Source organism: Anolis carolinensis, unplaced genomic scaffold (genome assembly GCF_035594765.1).
Source record: "Anolis carolinensis isolate JA03-04 unplaced genomic scaffold, rAnoCar3.1.pri scaffold_7, whole genome shotgun sequence".
Taxonomy (NCBI): domain Eukaryota; kingdom Metazoa; phylum Chordata; class Lepidosauria; order Squamata; family Dactyloidae; genus Anolis; species Anolis carolinensis.
In genome coordinates this window covers 30,679,119-30,691,618 of record NW_026943818.1, presented here as the reverse complement: position 1 = coordinate 30,691,618, position 12,500 = coordinate 30,679,119, and the positions used below count along the sequence as shown (strand labels likewise).

The window sequence follows — 12,500 nt, the reverse complement described above, 5'->3', positions numbered from 1 at the left end:
GAAAATAATAGGCAAAAATAATCATGAAAATAATATGCAAAAATAATCATGAAAAATATTCACAAAAATAATCAGGGAAATAATTCTGCAAAAAATAATCAGGAAAATAATTCACAAAAATAATCAGGAAAATAATTCACAAAAATAATCAGGAAAATAATTCACGAAAATAATCATGAAAAATATTCACAAAAATAATCATGAAAAATATTCACAAAAATATTCAGGAAAATAATTCACGAAAATAATTCACAAAAATAATCAGGAAAATAATTTGCAAAAAATAATCAGGAAAATAATACGCAAAAATAATCAGGAAAAATAATCATGAAAATAATTGACAAAAAATAATCAAAAAATAATCACGAAAATAATCAACAAAAATAATCAGGAGAAATATTCACAAAAATAATCAGGAAAATAATACGCAAAAATAATCAGGAAAAATATTCACAAAAATAATCAGGGAAATAATTCACAAAAATAATCATGAAAAATATTCACAAAAATATTCAGGAAAATAATTCACGAAAATAATTCACAAAAATAATCAGGAAAATAATTGCAAAAAATAATCAGGAAAATAATACTCAAAAAATAATCAGGAAAAATATTCACAAAAATAATCAGGAAAATAATTTGCAAAAATAATCACGAAAATATTTCACAAAAAATAATCAAAAAAATAATTCGCAAAAAAGACACCATCTGATCCTTCCCAACAGAGGCCCATCCAAACTGACAGAAGAATGGGGTCAGAGCAGAGTCGGGATGGGCCTCTGTCGGGAGGGATCGGTTGGTGATCCTGAGTTCTTTCTTTTCCCAGGGAGGTGAGCAGGCAAGTCCCGGCAAAGGGAGAGGCCACGGAGCCAAGCAAACAAAAGGGATTATATATACAGACATACATACATATATATATATATACATTTACATCCCTTCCGTGAGATTTTTCAGCCGGGAAAAGGGAATTTCCCCGAAAGGACTTCCTGGACGCTTATTTCCTCGCCAAATACCGGGAATCAAGACCGTTTGGAAAAGGGCTAAATATAATATAAATATAAAATAAATAAATAGGCAATATTGTACATACTTATATTTAATATATTTGGTATATTGTATTATATTATCTATATTATCTTTAGTATGTTATTATATTAAATATACTAAAGATAATGTAGATAATATAATACAATATACCAAATATATTAAATATAAGAATTTCTATTCTTTTAGATACCAAATATAATATAAACATAAAATAAATTAATATAAATATATAGGTAATATTGTACATACTTATATTTAATATATTTGGTATATTGTATTATATTGTATATATATATAAACTAAATATAATATTAATATATGATATATATAAGTTGTGTATATATTATACATATATATATATATCATATATTAATATTATATATATATATAAAACTAAATATAATCTTAATATATGATATATATTATTGTGTGTATATATATATATATATATATATATATGTATAATGTTGTCGGCCTCTTTCCGCCCGGTCTCCTGTTTGTGCATCACTCTCTCCTTGGCTTCCTTCCACGTCTTTCGAGCAGATCTTGACAATCAAAACAAAGGCGTTGCATGCAGAGCGTGTGCACACGTGAGCACAGAGCGTGTACAATTGCACGGCTGAGTTTTGGAGTGCGAGCGCTTGGAGTGTATTGCTCTACCAGTTTATAATATCACTTTAGATCTATGACTTTGTAATATTGCTTTAAATGTATTTTACTTTCCTGACATGAGCCAAGAGGGTGTCGCTGCAGCGGAAAAGACGAACACGATCCTAGGCTGCATGCATAGGAAACTACATATATATATAATATGTATATATTTATTTATATAAATTATTTATTTATATATTTATAAATTTTATTTATATTTATTATTATTATTTTTACAAATTATTTTTGTGATTATTTTTGTGAATTATTTTCGTGATTATTTTTGTGAATTATTTTCCTGATTATTTTTGTGAATATTTTTCCTGATTATTTTTGCAAATTATTTTCCTGATTATTTCTGTGAATTATTTTCCTGATTATTTCTGTGAATTATTTTCCTGGTTATTTTTACGAATTATTTTCCTGATTATTTTTGTGAATATTTTTCCTGATTATTTTTGTGAATTTTCATTATTTTTTTAGTATTATTTTCCTGATTATTTTTGCGAATTATTTTCCTGATTATTTCTGTGAATTATTTTCCTGATTATTTTTACGAATTATTTTCCTGATTATTTTTACAAATTATTTTCCTGATTATTTTTGTGAATATTTTTCCTGATTATTTTTGTGAATTTTCATTATTTTTTGAGTATTATTTTCCTGATTATTTTTGCAAATTATTTTCCTGATTATTTTTACAAATTATTTTCCTGATTATTTTTGTGAATTATTTTCCTGATTATTTTTGCGAATTATTTTCCTGATTATTTTTGTGAATTATTTTCCTGATTATTTTTGCGAATTATTTTCCTGATTATTTTTGTGAATTATTTTCCTGATTATTTTTGCGAATTATTTTCCTGATTATTTTTGTGAATTATTTTCCTGATTATTTTTGCGAATTATTTTCCTGATTATTTTTGCGAATTATTATTTTCCCAAAACTACTAATCAATGATAAGCGTTCTTTCCATTGGTTTCAATGGCTCTTGATTGCCATCTGGTGGCGGCACGAGATATTGCAAAACCTCTTATAGAAATCCAATACGCAGATAAATAATCAGGAAAATAATTCGCAAAAATAATCAGGAAAATAATTCTCAAAAATAATCCTGAAAATAATTCGCAAAAATAATCAGGAAAATAATTCTCAAAAATAATCCTGAAAATAATTCGCAAAAATAATCAGGAAAATAATTCTCAAAAATAATCAGGAAAATAATTCTCAAAAATAATCCTAAAAATAATTCGCAAAAATAATCAGGAAAATAATTCTCAAAAATAATCCTGAAAATAATTCGCAAAAATAATCAGGAAAATAATTCTCAAAAATAATCCTGAAAATAATTCGCAAAAATAATCAGGAAAATAATTCTCAAAAATAATCCTGAAAATAATTCGCAAAAATAATCAGGAAAATAATTCGTAAAAATAATCAGGAAAATAATTTGCAAAAATAATCAGGAAAAATATTCACAAAAAATAATCAGGAAAATAATTCACACAAAAAATCAGGAAAATAATTCACAAAAAAATCAGGAAAATAATCCACAAAAATAATACAAAAATTAATCACAAAAAATCAGGAAAATAATTTGCAAAAAAAATCAGGAAAATAATTTGCAAAAATAATTGAGAAAATAATTTGCAAAAATAATCAGGAAAATAATTTGCAAAAATAATCAGGAAAATAATTTGCAAAAATAATCAGGAAAATAATTCACAAAAATAATCAGGAAAATAATTAGGAAAAAAATAATAAATATATACATATATTCAGCCTTTGGAGAGGTCTACGAGATGCTCGGCCCGAAGCCTCCATTGTTGATGCATCTAAATAATAATAATAATAATAATAATAATAATATATACATATATAATAAATATTTAAAATAATATATTTAAAATATATATGCATATATAACATTATATATATATATATATATATATATATATATATATATATATATATATAATATATATATATAACATTTAAAATAAATATTTTTATATATATATATATATATATGTGTGTGTGTGTGTGTGTGTGTGTGTGTATATATACATTATAATAATTATTATTGCTTTCAACAGCTCAAGGTTTCCACCCGGTGGCGGCACAGGATATTGCAGGAGTCCCATTCAGGTTTATCTGAATTGATTAAAGAGGATGATGATGAGGATGAGGATGATGATGAGGAGGATGGCCAATCAGAAGGATACGATGATAAGAAGAAGAAAAAAGAGAATATTTATTTATTGATTCATTGGTTGAGCATCAGCCGGGAAACAGAAATCCCCGCAAATCGGTCGGGATCCATCACCACCCGCGGTACCTATTTACCTACTCGCCTTCCCGCTTTTGGCCTACTGGGTGGGCGGGGGGAGCTGGGGCTGGCGGGGGGAGCTCGCCCCGACCCGGGATCCAGAGAGGGGTCGTTTTTTGCATAGATCAAGGCCTTCCTTCCTTCCTTCCTTCCTTCCTTCCCTCCCTCGTCCGCTCCAAACATCTTTGGCACCGAGTTCCAAACGTATCACGAAAAATAGTCCCTTGGACCCCCACCCGCCGGCTCCCCAAAACAGGTACGTGATGGGATTTGGAGTCCGTCCATGCTCAGTTCCCACCGGCGACGAATCACGACCCAAATGTGGCAAACACACCCGTCAGGACACACGAGATGGGCTTCAGGGGGCGGAGCACGGTGGCAGTTGGACTCCGCCCTGATGCAAACAGCCTTGAGACTCCTGCCGATCGCCGGATTTGACCCAAAGTTGGCACACAGACCCGCCAGGACCAGTTGTAAGTAGAGTCTGTGCCTGTTGAAGAGGACGATGGGAGTCGCAGTCGCCCTGGATGATGGGAGTCGCAGTCCGCCCCCACCCACAGGGCCCCAAAAGGGATGGATTTGAACCAAATAAATGCCTTTAAGGACTTGTGTGGATTGTGGGTGCGATGGGAGGATGATGGGAGTTGTAGTCACCTGGGATGATAGGAGTTGCAGTCCATCCAGATCATCCATATTAGAGAGAGCACTGTAACGGTAGGATGCTGGGAGTTGTAGTCACCCCCCGGCAGTGGCAGGATGCTGGGAGTTGTAGTCAACCTGGATGATGGGAGTTGCAGTTCACCCGCATTCCAGAAAGAGAGCACTGCAATGGGAGGATGATGGGAGTTGTGGTCACCCTGGATGGTGGGATTTGTAGTCCATCCACATTCCAGACAGAGCGAACAAGCACTGCAATGGGAGGATGATGGGATTTGTAGTCACCCTGGATGATGGGAATTGCAATCCGTACATATTCAGAATTGCAACTGAAGGATGACGGGAGTTGTAGTCACCCTAGACAGTGGCAGGATGCTGGGAGTTGTAGTCACCCTGGATGATGGGAATTGCAATCTGTCCATATTCCATAAAGAACTGCAATGGCAGGATGATGGGATTTTTGGTCACTCTGGATGATGGGAGTTGCAGTCCATCTGTACTCCATTGAGTCCAACCAGGGATGCTGGGAGTTGTAGTCACCCTGGACGATGGGAGTTGCAATCCATCCACATTTCAAAGACAGAAAGCACTGCACTGGCAGGACGATGGGAGTTGTAGTCACCCTGGATGATGGGAGTTGCAGTCCATCCACATTCCAGAGTCCCAAAAGTAATGGATTTGGAGTTGTAGTCACCCTGGATGATGGGAGTTGCAATCCATCTGTATTCCACTGAGTCCAACCAGGGGTGCTGGGAGTTGTAGTCACCCTGGATGATGGGAGTTGCAATCCATCCACATTTCAAAGACAGAAAGCACTGCAATGGCAGGACGATGGGAGTTGTAGTCACCCTGGATGATGGGAGTTGCAGTCCATCCACATTCCAGAGTCCCAAAAGTAATGGATTTGGAGTTGTAGTCACCCTGGACGATGGGAGTTGCAGTCCATCTGTATTCCATTGAGTCCAACCAGGGGTGCTGGGAGTTGTAGTCACCCTGGACGATGGGAATTGCAATCCGTACATATCCAGAATTGTAACCACGGATGCTGGGAGTTGTGTTCCCCCAGGGCGATGGGAGTTGCAATCCATCTGTATTCCACTGAGTCCAACCAGGGGTGCTGGGAGTTGTAGTCACCCTGGACGATGGGAATTGCACTCCATCTGTATTCCATTGAGTCCAACCAAGGATGCTGGGAGTTGTGTTCCCCCAGGGCGATGGGAGTTGCAATCCATCTGTATTACAGAGTCCAACCAGGGGTGCTGGGAGTTGTAGTCACCCTGGACGATGGGAGTTGCAGTCCATCTGTATTCCATTGAGTCCAACCAGGGGTGCTGGGAGTTGTAGTCACCCTGGACGATGGGAATTGCAATCCGTACATATCCAGAATTGTAACCACGGATGCTGGGAGTTGTGTTCCCCCAGGGCGATGGGAGTTGCACTCCATCTGTATTCCACTGAGTCCAACCAAGGATGCTGGGAGTTGTGTTCCCCCAGGGCGATGGGAGTTGCAATCCATCTGTTTTCCACTGAGTCCAACCAGGGGTGCTGGGAGTTGTAGTCACCCTGGACGATGGGAGTTGCAGTCCATCTGTATTCCAGAGTCCAACCAGGGGTGCTGGGAGTTGTGTTCCCCCAGGGCGATGGGAGTTGTAGTCACCCTGGACGATGGGAGTTGCAATCCATCTGTTTTCCACTGAGTCCAACCAGGGGTGCTGGGAGTTGTAGTCACCCTGGACGATGGGAGTTGCAGTCCATCTGTATTCCAGAGTCCAACCAGGGGTGCTGGGAGTTGTGTTCCCCCAGGGCGATGGGAGTGGCAGTCGTCCTTCCTGGGGGTGGGGGTGGGGGGGGGTCACTGTGGGGGCGTGGGGGTGCCGGGGGGGCAGGGCCAGTGGAAGGCGCTCCCGGAGAGGAGCATGTCGCGCAGGAGGGTCTCGATGGGGGTCTTGCCCACCAGGCGCATGAAGAAGAGCTGCGAGAGGAGGGCGGCGGGCACGGCGCGCAGGGCGGGCAGGCGCAGGAGCAGGCGGCCAAAGCGCTGCGGCTGGGACGGGCTCACCGCGCGCACGTACTCCGCCAGCGCCACCTGCGCCGCCTCCTGCGCCGCCTCCACCAGCACCGGCTCCACCAGGCCACACGCGTCTGCCAAACAGAGGGAATAGAACATGACATATTATATATATAACAAGGCCTGTGCCCTAGAATACACAATAATGTAATGAAATAGGATAATAATATAAAAGAATAATATATAAAAATAATAACAGAAAATAATAATAATGTAATAAATAATAGTAATGGCTGAGTGAGCTGACCTGGGGAGAAGAGGACGTATAAGAATAATAATATAAAATAATAATATAAAATAATATAATAGACTGGGGGCGCCTGCCATAGCTGTGGGGAAAACGTCAGGAGAGAATAATAATATATAATTAATAATAATAATAATAATATAAAATATAATACAATATAATAATAGAAAATAATAATATAATAAAATATAATAATAGAAAATACTAATAAATATAATAATAGAAAGTAATAACAAATATAATACAATATTCATCATTATTTTCTATAATAATAATAGGAAAATAATGATAAATATAATAAAATATAATAATAGAAAGTAATAATAAAATAAAATATAAAATAATAAATATAATAAAATATAATAATAGAAAATAATAAAATAAAATATAAAATAATAATAATAATATAAAATAATAATAAATATATAATAAATATAATAAAATAATATAAAATAATAATATAAGAATAACAGAAAATAATAAATATAATAAAATATAATAATAGAAAATAATAAAATAAAATATAAAATAGTAATAATAATATAAAATAATAATAAATATATAATAAATATAATAAAATAATATAAAATAATAATATAAGAATAACAGAAAATAATAATATAATAAAATATAATAATAGAAAATAATAATAATAATGTCTTAATACTACTATAGCCTGAATCCCGGTGCTGCCCACCTGGTGATAAGAGGACGATGGCCTTGAGGGCATATTATAATATAGATATATATAATATAATATATAATAATAATAATGTAGTCTTAATGGTGAGCGGACCTGGGGAGAAGAGTGCGATAATATAACAGACTGGGGGTGCCTGCCATAGTTGTGGGTGAAACGTCAGGAGAGAATGCTGCTCCCTATAATAACAATACTAATAGTAATGGCTGGTTGAGCTGACCTGGGGAGAAGAGGGCGATGGCCTTGAGGGTGTATTATAATAATAATATAGAATGATAATAATATATAATAATATAATAGACTGGGGGTGCCTGCTATAGTTGTGGGCGAAACGTCAGGAGAGAATGCTGCTCCCTATAATAATAATAATAATAATAATAATAAAAACAATAATGTAGTATTAATTGTGAGTGGACCTGGGGAGAAGAGTGTGATGGCCTTGAGGGTGTATTATAATATAGATATAATATATATAATAATAATAATAGAAAATAATAATAAATATGATAAAATATAATATATAATAATAATATAATACTAATAATAATGTAGTCTTAATGGTGAGCATACCTGGGGAGAAGAGTGTGATGGCCTTGAGGGTGTATTATAATAATAATAATATAGAATGATAATAATATAGAATAATATAATAGACTGGGGGGTGCCTGCCATAGTTGTGGGTGAAACGTCAGGAGAGAATGCTGCTCCCTATAATAACAATACTAATAGTAATGGCTGGTTGAGCTGACCTGGGGAGAAGAGGGCGATGGCCTTGAGGGTGTATTATAATAATAATATAGAATGATAATAATATATAATAATATAATAGACTGGGGGTGCCTGCTATAGTTGTGGGCGAAACGTCAGGAGAGAATGCTGCTCCCTATAATAATAATAATAATAATAATAAAAACAATAATGTAGTATTAATTGTGAGTGGACCTGGGGAGAAGAGTGTGATGGCCTTGAGGGTGTATTATAATATAGATATAATATATATAATAATAATAATAGAAAATAATAATAAATATGATAAAATATAATATATAATAATAATATAATACTAATAATAATGTAGTCTTAATGGTGAGCATACCTGGGGAGAAGAGTGTGATGGCCTTGAGGGTGTATTATAATAATAATAATATAGAATGATAATAATATAGAATAATATAATAGACTGGGGGGTGCCTGCCATAGTTGTGGGCGAAATGTCAGGAGAGAATGCTGCTCCCTATAATAACAATACTAATAGTAATGGCTGGTTGAGCGTACCTGGAGAGAAGAGGGCGATGGCCTTGAGGGTGTATTATAATATAGATATAATAATAATATATAATAATAATAATAATGTAGTCTTAATGCTGAGCGGACCTGGGGAGAAGAGTGCGATAATATAATAGACTGGGGGGTGCCTGCCATAGTTGTGGGCGAAACGTCAGGAGAGAATGCTGCTCCCTATAATAATAATGATGATGATGATGTTATGGCAATGCTGCCTACCTGGGGAGAAGAGTGCGATGGCCTTGAGGGTGTATTATAATAATAATATAGAAAAATGATAATAATATAGAATAATATAATAGACTGGGGGGTGCCTGCCATAGTTGTGGGCGAAATGTCAGGAGAGAATGCTGCTCCCTATAATAATAATAATGATGATGATGATGATGTTATGGCAATGCTGCCTACCTGGGGAGAAGAGTGCGATGGCCTTGAGGGTGTATTATAATATAGATATAGAAGAATGATAATAATATAGAATAATATAACAGACTGGGGGTGCCTGCCATAGTTGTGGGTGAAATGTCAGGAGAGAATGCTGCTCCCTATCATAATAATGATAATGATGATGTTATGACAATGCTGCCTACCTGGGGAGAAGAGGGCGATGGCCTTGAGGGTGTATTACAATAATAATATAGAATGATAATAATATAGAATAATATAACAGACTGGGGGTGCCTGCCATAGTTGTGGGCGAAATGTCAGGAGAGAATGCTGCTCCCTAGTAATGGCTGGTTGAGCGTACCTGGAGAGAAGAGGGCGATGGCCTTGAGGGTGTATTATAATATAGATATAATAATAATATATAATAATAATAATAATGTAGTCTTAATGCTGAGCGGACCTGGGGAGAAGAGTGCGATAATATAATAGACTGGGGGGTGCCTGCCATAGTTGTGGGCGAAACGTCAGGAGAGAATGCTGCTCCCTATAATAATAATAATAATAATAATAATAATAATAATAATAATAATAATAATAATAATAATGTTATGGCAATGCCGCCTACCTGGGGAGAAGAGGGCGATGGCCTTGAGGGTGTATTACAATAATAATATAGAATGATAATAATATAGAATAATATAACAGACTGGGGGGTGCCTGCCATAGTTGTGGGCGAAACGTCAGGAGAGAATGCTGCTCCCTATAATAATAATGATGATGATGATATTATGACAATGCTGCCTACCTGGGGAGAAGAGTGCGATGGCCTTGAGGGTGTATTATAATAATAATATAGAATGATAATAATTTATAATAATATAACAGACTGGGGGTGCCTGCCATAGTTGTGGGTGAAATGTCAGGAGAGAATGCTGCTCCCTATAATAACAATGATGATGATGATGATGCCTACCTGGAGAGAAGAGGGCGATAGCCTTGAGGGTGTATTATAATAATAATATAGAAGAATGATGATAATATAGAATAATATAATAGACTGGGGGGTGCCTGCCATAGTTGTGGGCGAAACGTCAGGAGAGAATGCTGCTCCCTATAATAATAATAATAATAATAATAATAATAATAATAATAATAATAATAATAATAATGTGGTCTTAGTGGCTGGGTGAGGGTACCTGGTGAGAAGAGGGCGATGGCCTTGAGGGCGTATTATAATACAGATATATATAATAAAAATAATAATATAATAATAATAATGTAATAATATAATTGTGAGCTGACCTGGGGAGAAGAGTGTGATGGCCTTGAGGGTGTATTATAATATAGATATAATATATATAATAATAATAATATAAAATAATAAATATATATATATATAATAAGATATAATAATATAAAATAATAATATAATAAAATATAATAATAATAATGTAGTCTTAATGGTGAGCTGACCTGGGGAGAAGAGAGCGATGGCCTTGAGGGTGTATTATAATAATAATATAGAAGAATGATAATAATATAGAATAATATAACAGACTGGGGGTGCCTGCCATAGTTGTGGGCGAAACGTCAGGAGAGAATGCTGCTCCCTATAATAACAATACTAATAGTAATGGCTGGTTGAGCGTACCTGGGGAGAAGAGTGCGATGGCCTTGAGGGTGTATTACAATAATAATATAGAATGATAATAATATATAGTAATATAACAGACTGGGGGGTGCCTGCCATAGTTGTGGGCGAAACGTCAGGAGAGAATGCTGCTCCCTATAATAATAACGATGATGATGATGATGATGCTGCTGCCTACCTGGGGAGAAGAGGGCGATGGCCTTGAGGGCGCTGTACTCGGCGGCGTCCACCTGGAGCGCGTGGAGCTTGTGGACCTGGTCCTGGAAGAGGCGCACCTGGTCCATGAAGGCCACCACGCGTGGGGCGGGCAGCGGGGGGGCGGCGTGGAGGCCGGCGGCGGCCAGGAGCGGGGCCAGGTGCAGCGGGAGGGCCGACTGGGCCGCGTTCAGCACAAAGAGCTCGCTCCAGCTCAGGCGCAGCAGCGCCACCTGGTCCCCGGGGGGCAGGCCCGGGAAGGACGGCACCCCCCGGCACCACTCCACCGCGCTGAACAGCAGGCGCGCCGCCAGCTCACAGATGTTGTCGATGCCCAGCATCCCCGGCACCGCTGCGTCCCCTCCGCCAGAAGAAGAGGCGGCGTTGTGCGCCAGCTGCGAGCCCAGGCGGGAGGCCGGGTAGGGCTCCGCGCGCAGCAGCTGCGAGATCAGCTCCGGGACCGGGTGGCCGTTGAAGAACTCCGAGCCCACCCCCACGGGCACCACCGAGGCACCGCCCGCCAGGGACGTGGGGCTCGAGGCGTGCGACGGAGGGATGCGCCCACGCTGGACCGCTGCAAGGAAGAGACAGAAGGTCATCTGCCGGGAGGGGTCGCCTGGTGCCACCCCCACACACACACTTAGGCAACATCATATAACGTCAATGTCATGATCTCCAATCTTTGACAGATGCCAGCCATAAAACCTCAATGACCCTCTGGTATGTGAGAGCCCCTATATAAATGGGCCAAAGAGAAGGTTCTGGGATTCTGCACAATAAAACCTGTTGGAATCTACCAGCGTGTGTCTTGGTGCTTTTTCTGGTGGAAGACTGACCCACAGCACAACTGGGAGAAGAGAACCCAGCAATTTGTACCGAATCACAGTCATCTAATAATATAATATTATTGAGAATATTCCTCCACGGCATTATATTATAATATGATAATAATAATATAATATGATAAAAATAATATAATTTAATGGTACTATATTATTGAGAATATTACATGACATTATATTATTATAATATTATATATATTGATATCTATACATAATATAATGTCATCTAATAATATAACATAACATAATATACCATGACATTATAGTATATTATATTATTATAGTAATATTATATATATTGATATATATACATAATATAATGTCATCTAATAATATATATAATATAATATAATACTGAGAATATTACATGACGTTATATTATAATAATATATTATTAATATATATATAAAACAACATAATATAATGTCATCTAATAACATA

General features: G+C 36.8%; 1 protein-coding gene and 1 long non-coding RNA gene across 2 annotated transcripts in view; one reads left to right on the top strand and one right to left on the bottom strand.

Annotated features, from left to right (window-relative positions):
- LOC134293347 (uncharacterized) overlaps positions 1–4,637 on the top strand; it is a 13,307-nt gene extending 8,670 nt beyond the window's left edge. Inside the window, exon 2 of the long non-coding RNA XR_010000318.1 lies at positions 3,796–4,637. This is a non-coding gene — a long non-coding RNA (uncharacterized LOC134293347). The remainder of the gene's footprint in view (positions 1–3,795) is intronic.
- Positions 4,638–5,784: 1,147 nt separating this feature from the next.
- The window catches only part of nr2f6 (nuclear receptor subfamily 2 group F member 6), a 12,652-nt gene continuing 5,936 nt past the window's right edge, over positions 5,785–12,500 (bottom strand). The window contains exons 3-4 of the mRNA XM_062960644.1: positions 11,201–11,791; positions 5,785–6,827 (exon numbers count right to left, since the gene is read on the bottom strand). Coding sequence (XP_062816714.1) covers positions 6,538–6,827; positions 11,201–11,791 — 881 coding nt within the window. The 3' untranslated portion in view covers positions 5,785–6,537. The remainder of the gene's footprint in view (positions 6,828–11,200; positions 11,792–12,500) is intronic.